Source organism: Anopheles cruzii, chromosome 3 (assembly GCF_943734635.1).
Source record: "Anopheles cruzii chromosome 3, idAnoCruzAS_RS32_06, whole genome shotgun sequence".
Taxonomy (NCBI): domain Eukaryota; kingdom Metazoa; phylum Arthropoda; class Insecta; order Diptera; family Culicidae; genus Anopheles; species Anopheles cruzii.
In genome coordinates, this window is record NC_069145.1 from 28,973,378 (window position 1) to 28,996,875 (window position 23,498).

At 48.2% G+C, this 23,498-nt stretch overlaps 1 protein-coding gene across 1 annotated transcript in view; it reads left to right on the plus strand.

The window, feature by feature from the left end:
- LOC128270177 (dopamine D2-like receptor) overlaps positions 1–23,498 on the plus strand; it is an 85,312-nt gene that overhangs the window by 5,714 nt on the left and 56,100 nt on the right. Inside the window, exon 2 of the mRNA XM_053007583.1 lies at positions 1,883–2,076. Coding sequence (XP_052863543.1) covers positions 1,883–2,076 — 194 coding nt within the window. The remainder of the gene's footprint in view (positions 1–1,882; positions 2,077–23,498) is intronic.

A 23,498-nucleotide genomic window follows, 5' to 3' on the forward strand; every position in this document is an offset into this window, starting at 1 on the left:
CCACCCAGTCACCCAGTTCGTTAACAGTTTGTTGATCTCTAGTTATGAAAAAGGATAAAGATTTTCATTCGATTCATTCTGAATCAAACAACATGTTTAAGTTTCGTGCTTCGAGTGTTCCAAACGAGCACAAATCAAATACGCATAGTTTGTTTAGGAGCAACTCTGTGGAGCCCCTGCCTTCGTGAGGCACCCACAGGCTCAATCCCGGCCCACCATTCTAAATGTTTTATTTCCCCTCTGAGTACTCTCCAAGCAAGACTATCGGCAAGCCGGAGCCCAGCTTGCCGGCAAAATCTTATTAGGCACACTTCAAACGGCTCCCCATGAACCGTGTACGTTCACGTGCTCTCAGTGCACGCTCCGGTTACGCTCCAAGTTTCACACACGGCCCCACCAGATAACGCAGATTGGGCAGGGTCGCCCGTGTCCGCCGCAGTGGCACCCGGGCCCGATGTCTTCCGGGAACCGTAACCCTTTTTCGCAAGCCGGGCCAGGTCCTTGCGCTAACCGAATTTGGTGCTGACTTTCTCAGCGGCCGCCGCACGTAACTTACGACGAGGTGAACAGGCGCCCGAGGTCCGTACGAGCGGGAGAAGATGAACAAACGGGTTTGTATTTATGTTACTACCCTCGTGCGGACCACTCGACATCCTCGTGGCTGGCTCGCCCCGCAGCAAGGGTGGCTTTTTCACAGGTAGCGCCGACAGTGCCTTGTTGCTGGTGTATCCGGTTCCGCCTCCCGGTAACTGGCGGTGTTTTACACACCGAAGAAAGCCGACCCTCCAGTTGTTGGGTGGATGCAGATGTGTGTGTGTGGATGCTCGGTGGCCCCTCGGGGGGCCATGTTGTCTCGGGCGGGCGCCGTCGATGCGTTTCCAGAACATTAAGATTTATTAATATTGAGATGTCATAATTCTGTGTTTACGAACGGAATAAAATGTTCGTATTTATCTAACGGGCCACAGACCACACCACACTGCGGTGGTGCTGCTCGGTTGATGGGACTTTCGGTTATCTCGGTTTGGCGCACACCATCACCCCATCACCAGCACCAGCTTCATTGATTTTTCGTTAGAGCTGTTTGCTTCTGTCCAACTGTTGACACAGTTTCAGCCACGTCTAGACGAACGAACGCCAGCTCGCCCGAGTCGGGTTTTGAACTAGAACACTGGAAGAGCACCGGAATTCGGTCCGGTCCAGTTGCTGCACAACGTACAAAAGGCATCGGGGTAAACAGAGCTCCCGCACAGAAGTCGCACAAGAGAATTATCGCATACCGGGCCATCGTTGGCCAGAGCTTCTACGGTCACCATTAAAGGCGGTTATCAGAACAGCACAGAAATACACTGCTCCGAGGCTCATCTATACTTTTCTGCCCCCCCGAACAGGACGTTTTTGAGCAAAGCCCAGAGATATGTGAAGCTGGGCTCTAGAGGCGCGTCTTGCCGACAAGCATTAGGTGGTAAAACGGATGGACTTTGTAATTATCGATCAGATTTGGTACTTTGCAAAAACTCTGGCCCATGGTTTCACCGTTGGCTACTGTTACGGTCATGTGGACGTGTATCTGATGTCGTCGTAAGGGGCTTACAATTACCTACAGTTGAGCTGCAGAGGAACTTTCTAGCCCACTTGATCTGGATTAGCCATCGTCGGTCATACCTGTCGCTCCGGTTGCTTGGGAAGTGAAAATATGCAGAGCAGACCAGTCAGAGGTTCTCTTACTAAGTCCGGTTGAAATTAATTACAGTGCCCATCTAGGCCTCGTCGTGATCAAAGCGGTCTCGGTGTTTGAGATTTTCTTCGTCAAAATTAAACCCCGGTTGACATTCGGCCATCTAACTAACCACGCGTTCTTCCGCTTGTTTCGTCTCCACAGTGAAAGAGTACCATTACTGGTGTCTAATACTGGTGTTGTTCCCGATTCTCACACTGTTCGGCAACGTGCTGGTGATATTGGCCGTTTGCCGCGAGCGGACCTTGCAGACAGTGACCAACTACTTCATAGTGTCGTTGGCGATCGCCGATCTGCTGGTGGCCGTAGTCGTGATGCCGTTTGCAGTTTACGTTCTGGTAAGTAACGCCACCGATTCATTCTAATTTCTGTTCTCTTTCGGTTTTAAAACTGTGCATAAAAGTATTTCTCCATAACAGAAGTACACCGTTTATGTTCGACCCCGTTTCGGGGCTTACTGGGCATATTTGGTCAAATGGCTTCCTGGAAACAGCACTGCTTCCAGTTGGTGTTTGGTCCGGGTTCCGTGGAAGACCAGAGAAACCCATTCTTTCGCGAGAGCGAGAAACACATATTTTCCCTTTCGGGCCGTCATGTGGGGCACATTCTTCGGTCGATTCTTCGAAAGAATGGCAATTCTACAGGAGAGTTGGGCAAACGGGTTCCGTCTTCAATTTCGGCACAAGCATGGAGGGAAACCCCGACCAGAAGTCTACTTCTGGACCTTGTTGTGAACCAAGGGCCTTACAATCGTTACATCATCGATATGGGCGGCAGGAATTTGTCGATATCGCAAATAAATACGATCCAGCTCAGTATGCACCCCGCATCGTCGGCTCATGGAGCATTCCCGGAAGCACGCGGCTTGGATAAAGGAAATGAATTGTTTGCTCTTGTGTGGAATGTCTCCAGGACGTTGGGTGTTCACCCTTCGCCGATGGGAGCAATGATACAAATATTGTTGATGAATGTGTCGTGCAGGTTCCTACCGAAATTGTTCTCGTTTATTATTAGAACAGCAATCAGAAACATTATAGGGCCAAGAGTTCCTTTTGCATCAAAGCCCTCAACAATAGCTAAGAATATTATCCGTGAAAGAATTCACTATCTAGATCTGTCGTTGGATGTCCAGAGAGCTCTGTAGTGCATTCTTGTCAGTGACCATTTAGGAAGTCGTATTTTATAGAAAGATGTGCATAACTTTTGGAGTAGTTTTCAAAACATGTCTGGTTATAGCTAACAGTTTTGAGCGTTTTGATCTTACTAGTTGGCATCAGAAGGCCAGAAACGTGGTCGATGCGAAACCGAAGGACCTTTCCTCGGGGACAAAAGTATGGTCACATCAAAGTTTCCTCAGTCTACCCAGGCCTGAGGTTAGAAAGGTATGGCCAATCATCGTGATAAAGGGTTCCCATTTTGCCATTCGGACCGCGACACAAAACAGACCTTATCGAAGCCATCCATCCGTTCGGGCCGACCACCACCCGCGCAGGACTTCCAATTCTTCCACTCGTGGAATGCATAGCCGGAGTGGGAGTCAGATGGCAAGAAGAGGCACCGACGGAGTAAAAAGTCTTCCACTCACCGGTCCCGCCAGTCGGTCAGAAGAGCCTGCCAGTGAAAGAAACCGGCGAAGGCGCCCGGTTTCCGCGGAACTGGACGAAACTTTTCCGCAAAGCACTTGTTGGCCGAGGCCGCCGGGCCCGCGCGGCTCGTGGTCGTCCCGTGTGGGAAAAGTCCGTTCTCCAGCCCCCAAAATGAAATTAATGTTTAATAAGCAATTTTATTTATCAACTTTTTCGCCGTTCCGAAAACGCGGCGCGCACCCTGTCGGCATTCGGCGAAGGTTTTTGTGTGTAAAATTGTACGACGGCGAAACAAATGTTGCCCTTTTGGAGGGCCCGGCAACGCGTATGTGTGTCTTGTGAATCTTTGTAGCGAACGAAAGTTTACTTAACCTCACCGACAGCGGCCACAGGCGGTTCGCACTCGCGCACACACACACACGGCTGATGATATTTAATTAAGGAACGGTCTGGTCGCCAGCAATTCATATTTAATTCAAAGCCAAACGGAACGGAAGCGGAGTCGATTAGGCTGCCGCAGGGCATGGCTGCCGTAGGGCTACCACATCTCGCCATCGGTCAGCTGCTGCGCTGCTGTTTGAGTGGGGTGTCGACAACAACACGTCTTTTATAGCCATGCCGGAACTGAAATCGGGCTCATTTAATTCTAGCCTAATTGAATCAGCCAGGGTGCGAGCGCCCAACAGCTTGACACCCGCCATCATTGGAAAGTGTTAAGTGATGCCTTTCGACCAAGCTGTGGCCGAGGCATTTGTGAAAAGAACCGGTGTTAGAATTCAAAAATCCAATGTTCAACAACGGTGGCAAAGGAGATAACACATGACCGTTCGAGTAGTTTCGAGCAGTTTAGAGCACACTTGGATTGGCAACATAAAATGTTCGCTCGAAAGTAGCTTCCAACTAACCGCTGAAAACACTAAGGTCCGCCTCATTAAAATTGTAATGTGATGTTGAGTGAGGTGTGGTGCATATTTTACGGATCATTGGAACAATGTTGCATATCGAACGAATTTATCCAGAACTTATTCCTGGAGTAGGGTGTGCACCGAATCCGCATACGCCGCATGACCTTTCGCTATCTCTCGATCCGGTGGACAGACTCCGGTGGTGGTGAGTGAATGCAATCAATCAATGATTGGTTCCGAGAATTCGCAATCATCTAAAGGTCGATCGATACGCTGGCGCTCCATGCTCCGGCTGGTCCTAATGAGCAAAGCAACACAATCGGATAAAGATTAGCCAATGGGCGTTCGTCGTCTTGGCCAGAGGCCTCGGCCTCTGGAATGCTCACCCAAGTGTGGGTAATTTGTGCTACGGGACTGCGACGACGACGACGACAACGTTGAACTAATTTCTTTGGCCGGGTGCAAGGGATGGGCTCTATCTACTCATTAATTATGCTCGTGAGCTGCTGCCCACACGTGAAGTTGTCCCACAAATAGATTTGTCCGATTGCTGTCCTGAAAAGGGATGGTCATTAACCTTGGTCCGTGCCAACTTTGGCCACAGCGTATGCCAGCGTAGAGAACCCGAACCCGACGTAAGTGGCACGACAGCGCATTAACGTCTTAGTGTCGGATTTGGCCACTAATTTGTTTCCATTCCGTGTGTTTGCCGGTGGCAACAATCGAATGATGGCTAATGGAAGTGCGAGTGGCGCTGTGTTGTTGAAGTAACTAACGCTGATAAATTAGTTCGTTGACTTAAAGTTGAAGGAGACACTACTTTACTCCAAAACAGGGATAAAGAAGTCTTGGCAGTTGAAAGCATTTACAACGTGGACGAACTGTTAACTGTGTAGACAAGTTCATACGTTTGTAACATCCGGAGATGCGCTAAGTTTTGACCGAGGAACGTTGTGACGGATTTTTTCTAAACACACAAATGAAAATAGCTCTCTTGTGTCAGGCTGACGAACCGGAAGTGAAGCGACCGTCCCTTCATCTTTGGCTGGTCAGTACGCCAGGCAATAAAAAATGGCATTATACTCAGGCTTTAGATTTCCAAATGGGATTCGGGAGATTCGTGAAAGAGTGACCCGGGTCCTCGAATGAGGATCCTTTTGGAAATAAGATTGCCAAGAATTTCGGGTTCGGGACGGTGTCTCGGAAATTCCTAGGCACATTTGCTGTTACTCAGGGCTCCCCATATCTTCTTTCACGCTCAATGATAAACATATTTGATTCGGTAGGCTTATCCGTGGATGGAAATTCGAATATTAGATTAAATTCACCTTCCGAATGTGACGTCCGGCGTAAACGGCGTCAACCAGTGACGTGATGTGAAGTTTCGCAAACGATCAAATGTCCCAGATAGTCAGATGTCAAGAAAGTGTGGCGTGACCGTCAGAAGGCTTAAAGTGATTTCATTGTCGTGATGATAACATCGATATTTCAGTCAGATGTGAGCTCACCAGAGGCAACGGAAGTAGTGTGCCTGTCAATTGATATTAAGAGGCATTTTCCCACAACAATCGAACTGCGTGGGTGCGCTTATTTTGATTGATTTATAAGCTTTCACCCGGTAGGGGCATAATTGATTTCAAACTGTTTCCACGAACGCTTCACAATTGCTGTTGGATTTAATCATAACAACAGCTTTTTGACGTTACCTTGAAACGCGCCCCCGCTGAAGTTTGCGTTCGCAATGTTCCAGAGTCGTTCTCAGCAATATTGCGATTCCCGGAATGTGCGCAACAAACCTCTTCCTTTATGCGCTGCAACCCACCACTAGTATGCGGGATTTTGGTAGCCAAGAACCAAAAGTTTCAACCTCCTGCCGTCATGACGCACACTTCGCAGCAGGATTTAAGGCTCAGTGCGGCCGTATTGCCCTATTGGCGCCTGTATCGTGTGTGTTCGGTTGCTTTTGTTACCGTGTGGCATTTGGCAAAAGTTTGACTAATTGTTTCCGACAATTTTCCGGCCTTTCAAAGCCCATCGCATCCAGCCGGAAAGGTCCGAACCACCGTACGCTCCCGAACACAGCCGAGGCAATGGCGGTGATTCGAGTTGTCGACAAGATTTTGCAGAACGGTTCGGCCGGTGTTTGGACGAGACAGCCTCATACGCGCAGGTGTCGGTAAAACAACCCGCAACTACTTTTGACAGTTTTGCGGGCCGTGATTCCCACCAGGCCAGGCAGGCGGGCAGTCAGACAGGCAGGTCTCACCGCACTATTGGACTCCCCATTGCCGTCCATTTCAACTGTCGGCCCCAAACTACGGACGCCTACGGGTTTCTGTTTACACTTCGGGAATGCTTTTAGGGTGGCCATTGGACTCCCCGTTTCGGTCCGGTGGCGGCAATTGGCAAAGGGCGTCCTCGTCCTTCGTGCCGTAGACCTTCACCGTGCCGTGCGAATCGCTTCAACCCCGCTCTCGCACGCAATTCGCCGCAAGTTGTTGCACTTGCGTGGAGAAAGTGGAGCGTGTCGGTCGGGCTAAATGTAGCTTTTGCGCTTGTTATCGCCTACCAGGAGGCAGCCAGCCACAAATGTGACATGCACCCAGCCCACGAAACAACACACACGCACACCGCACAATGTAAAACCGTGGTTTGGTGAGGGGTGCACGCAACGAGGTCGGGGCCACTTTTCGTGGTTCTTGGATTATCTGCCAATGGGGCTCGTAATTGCTGGTTGTACGCAACGACGCATTCGTTCGCTCGAAAAGTTCACTCATAAAGGACCAAGTTCTTCGGTGGAACCGAGCATGCTAAACGTGCTGTAAACAGATTAAGTGGTTTGCCTAATAACACGTATTTGGCGTTAATAATCCTTCGATCCGAAGGCGGTCGGGATTGACCAAACCTTTGTTTTTGTTTGCGTTTGCAACAGCTGCTCGTGGTGGCTCATTGTTCTCACTGCAATTGTACTTTTAACAATTGACAATTGTACTTTCGAAAGCTATTATTCTCATCGTTCATAAACTGTGAGCCAATGAATCGATTAAATATTTGGTCGAGTTCACGCACTAATTATTCGTTAGTCCATTCCATAAGTCGTCGCTTTTCATTTCATAAAGTGAAAGATTTTCCCTTATGTTTGCCCAACATACGTGATAATGCTTATCAGTGATCTGATTCGATCCTGAGTGACTATATGTAGCCGATAATGCGCTTACGATTGACCGACCTAATGACCGACCGAATGTCAGAGGCCAGCCTTCTTTTACTGGCCCGCGATGAGATCGATTTCGTCCAAAGTTTTGGCCGATCAACGTAAAATCGATGCAGTTCAATTTAGTCGTGTGCGTGCCGCCACAACACGTGTTTCTCACGTTGTCGCTGATTGGTTTGATTAATTACGGTGTATCGTTGCCGGAAAGAATCAACACGACCCATTGCGACATCGATTAGCCATTACCAATGCCATTAAGAACGTAATTATTGTCGCCAGACTGACATGCTCGTATGCTTTACGCAACTGGCAACATCGACAGTGCCACAATGCACGATCGATCGATTTCTTGTCCAGTACGATTTAAAAATATATTTCCAACACCATTCTTTTGCTGTCTGTCTGCGCTGGGCAATGTGCTGTGAGCTAACAAAGATATCCTCAGAAACGCCCGACACGATCTGTCTTTAACTTCAAAGCCATCGGACAACTTTTTCAAAAGCCCCGTTTTTCTTCAGCTCCGGAAATGACCAGCATGCCATGGTCACTGATGGTTTGGAAGGAAAAACATCAAGAGCCCCCAGCAGCGGTGGCAAAGCGGAAAAGATATTTTCCCTCATCAATCTATTGTTTTTCTTCGCCAGTGGCCACTTTTTGCTGCCAGCTTCTCACACTTCCGAAGCCCGGGAACGGCAATCGACGGTTTCGGTTCGGGCTGGGGTTTTTTCTCTCGTCCGTGTCGTTCGACCTGCCACGCTCCAACACCTCGGCAATGAAGGGGCCTTATCGGGCTGCTTGCAGTCGATAAGGAAGCGCGTTCGCTCTTCTCCGTTTGCCGGCAACGCTGTTGACGTAGTCGATTGTTGCAATGTGGCCGAGGGTTATCTTTGGACGGGTCCCGCCCGAGTGGCCTACGGAGTGCCTTCGGTCGGTTTCGCCAGCGGACAATCATTACGAGATCGCCGGCGCACTCGGCACCGAGATATCGCTGCCGAAGGAACAAGTGTTGTTTCTTCTTTCTACCGAAACAAACGAAATCGAATTTATACCCCCAAAAAAGCGTCTCGCAAGTGGCGCAAGCAAACTTGTTGAAACAAAAACGACCCGGTGCCGAAGGACGTGGGGACAGCATAGGTTTTCTCGGCACGGTACGCTCCATGGGGCGAAGAAAAACGGCGATACGTATGTTGATTTATAGCACATTCTTGGCGAAAGTATAGTTATAAGGAGCGTAAAGGAGCGTAGCGTTTCTTCTTCTCAAAGCTCTCGCCCATTTTGTAGGGGCTTTCGAGGCCCTTCGTAGGGTGAAATATTTAAAAATGATCCCCAGTAGATCGTACGGAGCGAAACGTTCGACCGGAAGGTCTCGAGCCGGAGCCACCCGGTACCAGGCTGTGGCCGTGTCCTGATTGTGCCCTGTAGCTCGAGGACCGGATAGGTCGAGGGAACATAATGATGGTCGATGCTATCGAAAAATCTTAGACATGCTGCGATGACGCTCCGCAAATGTCCTTCTCGGAGGCAAGGATTTTTTGGCACGATGCCTGTGTCGCTCTACTTCTTCGGAGCGTGGTCATGATCGTTCGAAATAAGTAAAATATATCATCCTCATTCGTTATTCATAGACCGCATGATAGATGATGTTTTAGTCCCCGCCATCCACCGGGGTCCTGCTGCTGTTCCCAATTACCAGATGACCCTTTGGCCATCTGGTTCGCGTGGCACCCTGCCGGCACCAGGCACTCTTGTTGCCGTTGTCGGGTCGGGTCGAAGCGTCTCGTCAATCGGTTGTTTGGCCAATTTCCGATTCATGGAGGGCAAAAATGACCCCATCCGAAGAAAATGGACTACCGGAGGGCCTTCCGACTTGTTTACAAATTATGACCGATTACGGCGCTGGACGCTGGCTGGACGGAAAATAAATTGCCGTGCTGCCGGAGTTGCTGGTGGCGACAGTGTGGTTTTAATGGCATTTTTTGGTGTTGCTTTTTCTCTCTTAATGCTGCAATAACTTATGGGGACTGATGAAAGAATTCAAATCGAGTAGTGAGCCGGAAGGCCGCAACGTAAATGGAGAGCGCAAAATGTGATTAACCTTTGGAACACTACAAAGTGCATCGGAATTTTGAGTGGTTTCATAATAGAGCAATATAATGGAATAGCCTCGTACCGTGCGCAAACGGTGATGAACCAAATGAGATGAATTTTCAGTTCCTCTTTATTCTGGTTAATTGGAGTCTATAATTTTGTTTTATTTTCAAAGTAGTTACTGAACCAGTTTTTGCAGTTAAGTTGATGTAGATTGCTAAGTTACGGCAAAGCTAGCGTTTGTTATTCTCATATTGTTTATTGCTCAGTACCACCGATTGCCTAAATTTAGGCGCTCATCACCTTCTAAAGTTGAATTAATTTACAAGGTGCAAACGTCTACTTCCGGCGATCGTTATCTAATAGCCGTACATGTTTGGTAAATTACGATAACATAATGACAATTGAAAGCCTTTTAATGATGAGTACTGTAAAATAATACATGCACTCTACATATACTTCACACTTTATGATACAGCCGTGCTGCTTAAACATGCACTTTACACCTCTCAATAAAACGACAACCGACAGTCTGCAACCCGGAGCATCATCTGCTGTCGAAGTGTCCACCAGTCTGCCGTCAGTTGTCGCATGAAAATGCAAAACGGTAATAAACGAACAATTTCAGTCCCATTTCCCTAACGCAATTCTGAACCTCAGATCGTGCCGGGGCCTGGCGTCCACCGAAACCGACCGAAAACTGTGTGTGTCTTTAACCTAATCCGTTCCGCCCGACGACCACGGCGACGGTCAAATGCAAATGCACTTTGTTGCAGTTGCCCACAGCCCAGGGTGGGGTGTGACGCTTCCAGCTGAATGTCTGAAGTGATTCCGGTTAGGAACTTTGCATATTTTGCCACACATCGGTGTGATTATCATCTCGGATGTTATGGCTGTGGTTTTGCCCCCCCCACCCACCATCGCCTAGCCCCAAAAGCGCCAACATCTAAGGCTGTGGTCACGGCCCGTTGCAGTTGGGACATCTGTGCGCTTCTTGAAACACTATCACGAGCTGGTTACGACGGTTCGGCTCACAATCGAGTTCACCATCTGCGGTGCGGTGCTGTGGTGCGGAGGTCAATCGTGAATCACCGTGAAAGTGGGCTCTTACCGGTCTCCTTGGGCTCCAGGAGACATCGAATGCTTTTATCCCTTTTGAGACTTGGCGAAAAGGGAAGCATTTGCGTGTCTGATGATCAGTGTTATCGAATCATTCCATCTAATGCACGGTTTGGCGCACTGTACACTGTACACGCAAACACAATAACGCCCGGGAACACCCGGAAAATACTTTATCCGGTGTGCGAACGCCATTCGGTTGCTTCTTTCAATCCCCGGCGTACCCGCGGGACTGTTGAGCATTATGTTGATTGAACTCTTGACGATTTAAGCGTATCCAAAAGCCACTTGATGCCAATCCCAGACAGTCAGCCCAACGGTGCCAAGTATTCAAATCGATCAACTTAACTGCAGTCGAGGCTTACGGTTGAACAGCCAATCACTCTTGCCCACCGAAAGTATAACACTCCACTAGTGCTTTTGGGGCCAAATGCTACTTGAAAGGGGGTAACTTATGGGAGCAACTTTCGGCAACCGGCATTATGATCACCGCTCTTTGGGGGACCGACCGACGGGTCGTTTGAATGGTCAAAGTTTTGCGACTCAGAGCGACCCTTCGGAATCTTTTTGGGGTACGCCATTTGAATGCACGGGGATATGAATTATTCCGAAATGGATGTAATCGAGCAAATATCAAGAATTCCTGAATGCTATTCAGTTCTCGAATTGACCAAATACTACCCGAATTGGAATCAAATTCTTTTGAGTTATTAGTCTCATGGAAGTCACGTGGAACTTTGCTTTGGGATCTTTCGCAATGATTCGTCGGAATAGCTTTCTACTTAATCGATTTCGTTCGGGTTATAAAGTGGCTCTGTTAGCCATTTTCCAGAGTATTGATGTGCTTTTTCAAAGTTTGAAAATTCAATAAATAAAATATTGACAGACTAAAACCCAAAAGGTACATTCACCAGCTACAACTGCCATTTCATGTCAAACTTTTGAAAAGCAAAACGAAAACAGTCTAAAAACTGTGCAAGACGATTCGAAATCTAAAATCGCTTGAGTTTAAACAGAGCACCAAACGAAAAGGAAAACAACCGAACACTGGAAGAATTTTCACCGCAAATCCGATTGCCGAAACAGAAAAGTCACATTGTGTACCGCACACACCCTCGGGCGCTCGGGAAGAAAACGCAATTGACCAATAAAAAGTTTCTCTCCGTTCCTGTCCCTAAAGGCGAATGCGAAAAGTTTTCCTCGGTGCCCTTCCCGCATATTTCTGTGGTGTCGCTGCCCTGCCCTTCGGAAGGATTCAGAGCCACCGGAATAGCATCTGTAACCCCTGCAATCCTGCAGCTGCGGATTGGATGTGGTTTCGGATTTGCAGGACCCAGTCCAGTCCAGAGTTGGTTGTTTGCTAAGAGGCGATGCACTTAGCCCGGGTGGCTCTGCCGTTTAGCTCTCGGGCTCACCCTGAACTGCACACAGCACCGATCTAGATTTGGCCACCGGCACCGGCAGAGCTGCACTCAAGTTTTCGGGGGACGCCCACGGCTGCCAGTGGAACGAAAAAAAAAACTTGAAACTGGAGTTTTCAAATGGAACTCGAAGCGATGCCGAATCTGTGTAATGTCCAAAACAGGGCTCGTGTGGCCACCGCCTGTCACGGAGCTCTGATTACATCGGTCAGGCCAAAGTCACGCAGCACCTCGACCAAGAGAGCGAGAGGGATAGCCACACGGCACCACGGTCATCGTTAAGTTTCCGTTCCATATGCTGGTCACGCATGCGGAAAATGCAACCACATACGCGCCGAGCATCAATTTATGCTGCCATCCGGCCCATGTTGCTGCAGTCCTTGCCGGCGAGGGCCCGCCGCAGGCACCGAGTGCGCTTCTTGCGCCTGCTGGATTGGCGCTTTCGGTGAAAGAAGTGAAATCCCATCCCGGAAGTGTGGGCCACGTGGAAGGTTGGCCCGATGCCTGGCATAAAAACCGGGGACAAAGCAAACAACGCACAGTCAGGCCGGGCGCGCGATGTAACCAAAGCGATTCATTATTAGCGACTGCAATCATTCTGCTGCCGGTTTCCGGGCTTTCACGCGGCTCCTTGCGCCGTGGCGTGTTTTGTTTTCATTTTCGCAACTAACCTGGCTCCGCGATGCACTTCCACTGATTGCCAGCGGCTGCAGCAGAGCGCGGCCCACCCCACCCGGAGGCCCGGTGCCGCAGCAGTCGCAACATTAACCGTACCGTAACGGGCCTGTATCCTGTGTTGAGTGTTTCGCTTTTTGTTTCTTTGGCCGCTGCTCCGGTGCAGCCACCGAATGGGGTGTTATGTTTATGCTCGTTTGCATGCTTTTCCTTTTCCTTTGGCCGTTTCGCCGTAACGGCACCCAGCACGCCACGAACGTGGAACGCAGTAACGTGAACCGTGTGCAGCCTTCGGTTGGCTTTGAAATTGGATTAATTTTTAACATCCACACGAATTCTGCCAACGACTTTCGCCTGTCATTGTTGCAACTCGCCGCGCACTGCAATGGGTCGTGTTGCGCCTGTGTTTGCGTTTGTTTATCAATCAGCCGTGCCTAGCTCAGAAGGAGCTTATTTTTTCCCGGTGTTGACGCACCGTAACCAACTTCAGTGGCTTGTTCGTGCTAGTTTTCGGGAGTTTTGGTTTAAAAAAACAGAAGAATGATTGACATGGGCCTAGCCTGGTTTGAGGTAAGGATTTGATGCAGCTTTCTGTTTGAAATTCGTGAGATCAGGCAAGTGCGTCGAGAACGAGCACCAGCGTTTTCGGCATCAAACAAACAACTGCAAGTGACGTTCGAAAAAAATGGAAGAATAAAAAAAAAGTTGTGTGTTACATCGTGCCGTTAGAAAGATAGGTAACATTCTAGTATTCATTGTTAATTGAGGTGGCCAACGTTGGTTTAAATGGTACCTGAAGCTTCTTATTGTTGTGAACACGAGAACTTTAACATTATTTCATTCCAGAACTTTGACTAAAAATAATTGTGCTAAACAATATCCAACACAAATGAACAAACGATGACAGTCTTACGATTTTTAATAATTTTGATATAGAGGCCATTGTAGCTGATCTTACTAGCCAAATGAAACTAACCAATCTTGAACGAATGAAAGAAATGTACGGGAAGATTACTAGTCATTTTAAACTAAATGTATTTCAAGACTCATTAGCATAACATATATTAGATAGAAAATATGCGCTCTTCGTTTTGCTGTAGTGTGAACTTTCTAGTTATTTGAAATGTGCCATTACGATTAATTAAAATGCCTTCGAACTTTGTATGTTTAGCTTGTGCATTTGGTAAAATATTTCTTTCATATTGTTTCTCTTGATGAGTTTGAATAGTTTATATAAAATTGGCCATCTACTAGGAAATGTCTTGGCTTGCACCGAAGATTGAAGTAGCATGGCTCCTTTTAAGCCGACATAATGTCTAGCGGTTGGTCCAACCGTGGTTTGGAGTTTCCACTTCCGTCAACAACACACGAACCGACTTTCGAATGTTTTCCGTTTTAACTTCCGGTTGCTTCGAAGACCCGGCCATTCACTGCAATACTCGAAATGCTCGCAACGTGTCGCGGGTCACCCAGTTGGGCTTTAACGATTCCCGACACGTTTCTCAATTGCGCGCGAACCGCGTTTGGGTTTTTGTCGTAATTTATAACTTGCGCCGCAGAAGAAAGTCCTCGGGAATGGGTGCGAGTGGGCGCGGAGAAGAGAGTTTTGTTTGAAGGTTAATTGGAGTTTGCTTCCGGCCACGCGCGATCAGCCCGACCTCATCCGGTACCGGCGCCGGCAACCGGAAGACGCGCTGCCGGATCCGGCCGCTTTATGACGCTGGTCTGGTGGTCGTTGCTCCGCAATGGCGATCGGAAAAGGATCGAGCGCCGAGGACGATTTCCGAGGCCAACGGGCGCACGGGAGGATGGTACTAACGACGTAAAGGTACGTTGTCGATGCGCCAGTCAGCAGGAAACGGAGCACACCGGAGCGGGTCAGCAATCGGGAAGACGAACATACCCATACATTTGCATAGCATTTGAATTAGTTACTTTCCGGGGTGGGCCGGTGGTTGGTTGGGCCGATAGGGATGGGAATAGTCGATAAGGGCCCAGAGTGGCGAGGGATTGATAAGCCTGTCAGCCACGTCGATAATTTATGGGAAATTATTAGCTCGCGAAATTTATTTCCCATCACAGATAGGGCCGCGGGACCGTGGGTCACTCATTTAAAGCGGATATCATTCCGATGCCCCGAAAAGCCCACACCCAAGCCGGCGATTTTGCGATTCGCCCGCCAAACATGTTATTTGATTAAAGCATTTCGCGTTTAGCAACAATGTTTCATTAAATGGTGTGCGCAAAAATTGCTTACGTCGAGTTGTGGTCCCCCCAAAAAAGTGGTGCGAAATGAAATAATACGATCGTTATTTGAGTCCTTTGGCGCTGTTTTGCTGTGTGCAAATTTATGTGCCAATTATGTGTGCGTGTGTGTGCGTGGTTCGGCTCCCCCGCGTTATGTTGTTTTCCGTTGTTTGTTGTAAATGAACAAAGTTAATTACAGACCAAAATGACCCATGACCGTTTTAATGGAACGCGAAATGTGAACTCGTTTATTTCTGGAGTGATTCTGCTTTTTTGGAGCGCGCAGCAAATGATAGTGTTTGGATTAAAATACCATTACAAGAGGGCAACAAGAGAGTAACAAGAGGGTGGCGAGTTTTTATATTGCTTCGAAAACATTACCACTTTACATCGTTTCCGTTACAATCTCCTGCTTCCGCGGACACATCGGGGTGCGCTTCGGACGATTACGTGAAGTTATTTATTTTTGATTTGATGGAATTTGATTAACTGGGCGTAATTTATTCCCGGCCTTGTTTATTATTAGGGTTACAAATCGAGAACACTCTTTGGTTTGTTTAGAATTTTACGATTGCAGAGTTTAAGTGTTTTTGCGTTGCGGAGAATTTGGCGAATCTACTACCTCTAAGTGCGCCACGGACCCAACAGAAAATTTTACAAAGAGGTAGCAGGTCACCGAAACAACTTCATACCTAAGGTTATCTGCTGCCGCGATAAGGTTGGAAATCTGATCAGTAACCAGCCAGAGGTCCTCTTGCGGTGGGCCCAGCATTTTGTTGAATTACTCAACGACCAATTTGCTGAGCAATCAAAAGCTCCAATGGTGGATACAAATCTGCTCCTGCCACCAAGCATAGAGGAGACCCGAAGGGCCATTTGATTGAAGAACAACAAAGTACCAGGCACCGACGGGATTGTAGCCGAGCTCATAAAAAATTGAGGGGAGAGAGTAGAGCATGAGATTCATCAAATCATAGCTGGGGTATGGGATGGCGAATCGATGCCTTGTGACTGGAATCTTGGCATCATCTACCCCATACAGAAAAAGGGAGACAGGCTATTATGTAGCAACTATAAGATATAACCGCCTATAAGATATTCTCCCTCGTTCTGCAGGAACGACTAGTCCCACACGCTGATGAGATAGTTGGCAACTATCAAGGAGGATTCAGAAGAGGAAAGTCTACCACTGATTAGATCTTTACCATGCGGCAGATTCTGGAAACGATGATTGAGTACAGTCAGAACACATATCACCTCTTCATCGATTTCAAGGCCGCATACGATAGCATAGCCCGAGTAAAATTGTATGAGACCATGACTAGTTTCGGAATACCGACCAAAGTTTCCAGACTTGTTAGAATGACCATGACCAACGTCACAAGCTAGGTGAAGCTGGATGGAAAGCTCTACAACCCCTTCGCTACCATCAAGGTGTTACGCCAAGTGGATGGCCTAGCCTGTCTCTTCTTTAAGTCTCTCCCAGCTAGATTCTGGCCTATGCTGATGATATAAACATTACTTCAATAACTAGACAGTGTTCTACGCACCTTAACTGGACTTGGCTTAAAGTATTTGGAAAACAAAGTTAAAACGCAACTATTACTCTGTCAACAAGTGCTTATTTCAAATCGTGCTGTAAGTGTGCGCGGGTAAACCCGGAGCTCCGGAACCCGAACAGGTGTATTTCGCCACCGCTCACATAAAAATCCTTCCAATTTCGTTCGGATGATAGTCAGCCTATAGGCAAATGAAGTGGTTCTAACGCCAATGGTTCGCCGAATCTAACCCACCACGTGGTGCGCGCCTTTTGAAGTGATTCGCGGAATCCTGCGGAATCCGGGTGGTGCATATGAAGTTAAATTAACACAAACGAGGCGCTGCCGTTTCATGTGTGCCACACGAGCCCGAGTCAGCAGCGCCCACAGGCCCTGGTAGCTTTTACGAGAGCAATAGCGTTAATGGTTTGCGGCAGCCTATCGGGCGGATAGCCCAAGATCGGAACTGACAGTTACACGGATGCCGGTGCCGGTAGGCAGCAGTTGCACCGTCGAGGCCCCGATGTGCCTTATAAAATTAGCACAATTTTGCGCGCTGCTCGCGTCCAATTGTTTCTCCAAGCGTCGTCGATCGCGCACCCGAAGCAATCTTAAACGCCTCTTAAAGTTAATTACTTTTCGGTACGCCAGGTTCTCAGGCCTCAGGCCCAGGCGTTAGCTTGGGGAACCGGGCTCTTAATTACTTCTATTAATACTCCCGCCTCACGCATGTATCCCAGGGCCCATTACCCAGGGGCTTGTTGTTGGCGCATCGTTATCACCCCTGGTAATGGTGCGACTGGAAGACGCGTCGTTGACATGGGACACGGGGTGGTACGAAGTTTTTCCGCTCGTGTCCCGAATGTCCCCTCCCGATTGCTTATCTATGTCGCGCGCGATTCGCATCCGCAAACGGCATCCGCAGGCATCCATATGATTAGTTCCAGCATTCTGACGAGGCATAAGTTTTCATGAATTATACATTGCTGGGCTCGGGCGCCGGGGCGTTCGTCTCCGCGAACGGAAGCGCACAGAAATGTTCCGAGCGACCCCGGAAAGGCTCCCGGAATGGGAATGGGTTGGACCGGGATGGTTGTTGGCCGCAGCCGAACTTGAGCCGGCGACCTCCGCTGGCGCTGGCATGCCGGAGTCTATCTCGGGAACGACAAAATGGAACGAAACTCTTAGAAGTTTTACTGTGCCTTTGATGTGCTGCTGGCGGTGGTGGTGGGCCTTCCACACGGATTGTAACTGGAACCCGAAAGGTTCCCTAGGCCAACCCCGGGAGCAGACCGCCCGTTGGCGGGGTTTGTGGTTAAAGCGCAAATCCTTAACCTAAACCAAGTCAAAGACCGACCGGGCGATGCGTTGGTCGCGTCTCTTACAACACACACACACACGCGCGCGCGCAGGACCTCTTCCGATGGAACGCCAGATAAGAGCGGTGCTGATGGAGGAGGACGCTGGTGCTTAGCAGCAGCAGCAGCAGCAGTTGAAGGAGGAACGTACCATGGGGAGGGTTCACAATGGCTGCCGGCGACGGGTCTCTGGCATTCCCTGCCCGAAGTCTTTAGGTGCGATAAATTCTTGGATTCCCTTGGCGTGAGGCCCCGCTCCCGTGGATGCGGAAGGGATCCCAGGGAGAGGGGGAATAATTTCCGGTTGGCTAACGTCAACAGAGGGTGTGAAGTGAAGTGCGGCTGAAGGTCGAGGTCCTTCGCCCTCGGAGTGCCTGCTGCTGGTTCGGTTCGTTGCCAGATGAGATGATTTGTCGATGATTTGCCATTAGTTTAACGGCCGAGGGGCCGAAAGTGTCGCCGAGGACGGCGATTGTATGCAGCGAATGGTTGGAACTTTGCTGTAACAAGCCCTGTAGCATATTTAGTTTGGTCTTGACGGGGCTTCTTTTTATTGGAGCTTGTTAAAAAATCGTTGTATTCTTTTGCGAAATTTTATGTAACTTAATTCGTGACAGACAGAATACTACTGATCATCCTCCATTTATAATATGTTTCTGCGAATGATATTCTTATCAGGCGTTCATAAAAAACATTAAAATAGCTGTCATAATCATGCTGAATTGCTCTTCAACAAAAACTTTCGTTCTACGAACAGATTATTTGGTTTCTGCAAAATTTGCAAATTCGTGAACAGTTTACGATATTCTAAGAAAATCCAAGCTTCGGAAGAATTCGACTTCAGCTGTTGTCCACGTTTGAACTCTAATAAAACATTAAATTTTTGAGAGCACCAAAACAAGTCACCCATTTTAAAGCGTTATACAATGTTAAACGTGAAGCACATTTTTCAGAACATATTTTCGCTTAAACATACATTTGAAGTGGCGAGGTGTAGAATCAAAATACCACAAACGTCACCGTACTCAGCGGAGCTGATGTTGAGACATAAAATTGGACAAATAGCTATGTTCGCTGTATTTAATGTCCGACTGAAGAATCCGTCCGACTTGTATGAACTCTGCGTGCCGTTGCGAAGTAAACAAATCTGCAAATTGTAAAAATGCTTACAGCAACTCCCAATTAAGCTAATGCCGTGACGATGCCGTACCGACGTTGGCCGCTGAATTCCAGCTTCTACGTCGGGTGGTCAGCATAATGGACCCGGCCCGGCCAGGTATCTGCTGCACGTGGGGGTGGGGTTTTCTTTATTGCCGGTACCACCGAACTCCGATTCCGCGATTAGATTGCGCAATGTTTTAGGCCAAGCCCCCCACAAACACACCCCACACCGAGCGCCATCTCGGATGTCATCGATCCTGCTTCCGGCGGCCCGTGCGCTCTGTGATCTTCGTTGGCCGTCAATTTTATTCCCGCGAAATGCGGTGGGCTGGGCGATGGCAAAAGATAAATATTAAACCGACCGCACGGACCGGGCGCAGGGCTTTTAACTTTCGCACGACAGATGGACCGGTCGGTTGGCTGGTGGACTCGGCGATTTTTTACACCCCGATTGAAGCTGGCTAAAGTTTCGGTCCCCGGGGGGGTGGAAAGTGAACTGGGCACGCCACAGGATTTGTTTTCCACGGGCGACACATTATCCGGACCGCTGACTGACGGCGTCCGGGATCAAAAGAAGTTACCAGCGGGTGGCAGAAGATGAAAATAAAAAGGACGTCAAGTAACAGAAGTCCCTTTTTGAAGTGAGCTTGGTGACAGAAGCTCGCACAGGCACAAGATGTGGCAGCGAGACGGGGAGCGATTCTACGCCAAGCTTTGGACGAATTGTTCCTCGTTGGAACCGTGGTTGGAAAATAAAAATGATCCGATCCTCCCACTCGGGCGACGATGCGGAAGCGAAGACTCGATGTGTATTCCATTAAGTTGGTATTTATGTCACACTGCTGCCACTGCTGCGGTTCCCATCCATCCATTTCGCAAACCGGAAACTCGGCAGAGACGTTGGATCATGGTGGACAAGATTTGTCTTTCGTGTCGCTCCATCAGAGCCCTGAAAGCCCGGCCCATAAACCATTTCCCGGGCCACACATCAGCCTCAGGCGGTCCCCGGTCGGGCGCTGCCTCACGTGGAGATAATTGTGTCAAATAAATTTATCGATACGGCTACAATCTGACAGTCTGTTGGGTCGGCCTCGCCTGGCACCGGCAGCTCTTCGACCGACCGAAGTCCGCAGCTTCTGTCTGTCGAAGATTGAGGCACCGAGAGGTGGTTCGATTTCTTTCCGGTGTGGTCGTCAACACTTGCGGTACGCTGCGCTGTAGCGCAAGAAATTGAAGGCCGTCCGCCACTCGGAACCATGGGATCACGTGTCCAATAAGGGGGAAACCTTTCAAGGAATTAACTTTAGATACCGCAAGACCCATCGGCCACCCTTCGCCGGTCATCGATTCGCCTATTTCTTGCTCTCCCTCTCTCTTTCTCTGCGATGTCACCGCAGAGGCAGATGGCAAATCGATAAAACACATCCCTGCCAGCGTAGTGAAGTGTCGTTGCTGTGTCGGTGAAGGATCGCAATCGAGTGATACTTCGAAACGGGTGATTCTGGTTTGGTATTTACGCTGCTTTTTTGCGTAGCGTAGCGTAGTTTAGCGTAGTAGAAACCACCTTTTTCTTGCCTGTCCCAATTGGAATATTACGGGCCAGTTTGCATCATCTTGCGACGCTTCCGATCTTATCAAATTTGTGTGTGTTGTGGACGATGGCGGAATGGTGGCGGGAATTAAGGACCAATAGGAATGCGTTTCGTTGTGGTGCGAATGTCCCTTTTTCTGTTTCACTTGGTAGTTGTCTGCTCGGTGGAGGGAGTCTATGAAGCAGGTCAAGAGCGCTCGGCGGTTGTAGCTAGATAAGTAAGTAAGTGGGTAGTTGTTCAGTTCCGATCGACATCACTTCTCATTCCCGTTGGATACATGAAAAAACTTGTACCAGCTGCATTTGGCTTCAATTTGCTTGAAAACTATTCGAGTTATGTTTAAATTTACCCAGATTTTGTATCGAAGTTATGGAAACCGTGTTACGGAAACTGCCCAAGATACTGGAATGGTTAAGAAGTGGCGCAGCATGCGTAAACCTCTGCGTCTGGTCGAGAAGAGAAGCGCAAGGAACGTTTTCTCAAATGTTTACTCTGAAGCTTCCGACGCATACTGTTGCGAATGCAACGGGTAGCCAAGTAGATGTTGGGTGGTAGAAAGCCAAGTCAGGTTCTTAATCTCCTTTTTTATGTTTAGCAGTTTCGGGAGTTAAAAAACTCGTGTATTTCTGGCACTGATTCTACAACTTGACTCTTGCACTCTGTTTAAACTCGCTTAAAACTCTCGCTCTTGCACTCCGCTTAAAACTTGCTTAACAAACCCGCTTATCGCTCGATTTGGCTCCCTTTTTATCCCTGATTCCTTCGTCGGAGTTACTGCGCGCGGGTCTCGCGAGCGCCCCGAACGTGGCGCCTATGGCGCTCAGTCGGAGCGCTCGGTCGGGAGCTGATCGATCGCTCGGTCGATCGGGAGCCGCTGGGTTGCATTTGCAACACATACTGATTTTCTTTCGTGCATTGCTGCAAGTCTTTCCTTATATTCCTCCCTCATTTCTTTCGTTGGCTAATTTCTTTCAAATTCCAAAGACGGCTTTTGCAGTTTTCAGAGAACTTTTTTTGGTAATAAATCACATGGTGCTTAACTGAAGAAACAAAAGAAAGTTTAAAAGAAAACAAAAAACAAAAAAATCAAAGAAATAAAAGAATCGCAAAAATATTAGATATTTTAAAATTTATCCTAATCCTAATATATAAAACTATGAGCTTGATAAAATCCAAAATCTGCTTATATATTGCCCCTGAGGCAGAACAAAGTTCGCGGGGTCAGCTAGTTATTGGAAAAAATAAACAAATTGAAGTTCGATCAGTGTCTAATTATTTTATGTTGCCACCAGATCCAGTTGGATCGATATGTTGAACAGCCCGATGGACTTCTCTACACAGAAGTTCACTAAACGAATTAAACAATAGAAATAAGGTTACGCTTTTCAAAGTCAAGTTGTTAATCATATAGGATGTATTTTGTCGGGGGTATTAATGTTATTAATGATCGTGGTAGTTGTTAATGTTCAATCATTAGGCCACTAATCGCTCACAAAACACCAGGCGCCTCCACTTAAAACTTAAAAGATTCAATTTCTTCTTGCATGAAAATCTAACTTTATAGAGACCCAAGGTAGGTCTATGTTGATGGACAAATAGATGTTACAATAATCAAACATTATGAATTAAGAGCTTTTGTTTGTTTTGACCTAAATTATTGAACTAAATTTTAACAAGCAACCTGATATATCCATCACGCTTCGAAGTCGCATCTCAAAATGTGCAGCTAGTTTCTAGTTTACAGGGAAACCCAAAAAGACTAAAGTGACCAAGCTTTTGTAAATTACAATTGTACAAAAAAACCACCAAATCAAAGTCTGCATTCCATTCAGCTGACTGCGGGACGGTGATGACAAGCAATCCCGGCCACTGGCGGCGGAAGCTCATTTGTAATTAGTGGCCTAATCAGGCGCTTCGTTCGTCACGGCGTCTTGAGATTCTTCTCGGCCGGACGACAACGAACAGCACGAACAAAAGCCGTGCCCGATGTCCTTCCGGCAAACCGAGGATGCATCAGTTCGTTCGGCATCATCCACAGCAGCGCCGGGTGCCGTTTTCTTTCCGCCAACGATCACCGACGGCACTCGTAAAATGGCAGCGGGACCCTTTGTCGAAACGAAAAGATTGATATAAATGGGTTGGAAATTAATTTAGACGTGTTGCAGAAAGCAAAGTGCAATGCATTTGTAAGGCGTTCGCGCCCGGCCACCACCGACCAGCAGCGCACTGCGAAGCGATGGCGATGGAAAAAGCAGCCACCAACAGCTGAGCGCTGGTTGTGGGAAGAGTGGAAAGATTTTCCTGCCACTTCCGTGGTTGGGCCGCCGCGTGCTATAACTTACGGTACGCCAAGGCGGCGGCGAGATGGCCCCGAGCGCTCAGCGCTTTCTTTCGAGGAAGTCCACCACCACAGCGCACAAAGGGCATCGGCGAGCATCTCAAGTAATGGCGAAGAAGAGCGCTGTTAAAACCACCAGGCGATGGAAAATGCTTGTACAGTCGGGCGGGAATGGCGAAATGGGTGCGTTGCAGGCTGAAGCTTAGCCGGCAGAGAACATTTCGATGTTTTCCTGCGGTCGTAACTATCTGTGTCTGTTGGCTCGGGTGGTCTGGTGGGTTGTAGATTAGGCATCACACATTTCAACACGACCGACTGTTTGGGTTGCGTAAGATACGATTATTGTACATTGTGAATTATAATGAAGGTAGTCGCAGAAAATGAGGGTCCCTAATTGCGTAAGTTATAGAGTTTTAACTAATTTCTTATGGTTTTAAAATTATATTAAAATATATATTCTTTCTTTAAAGCACTCTTTAAGAAAGCTTCCACAAGAACACAGACTGGAGCCATGACTG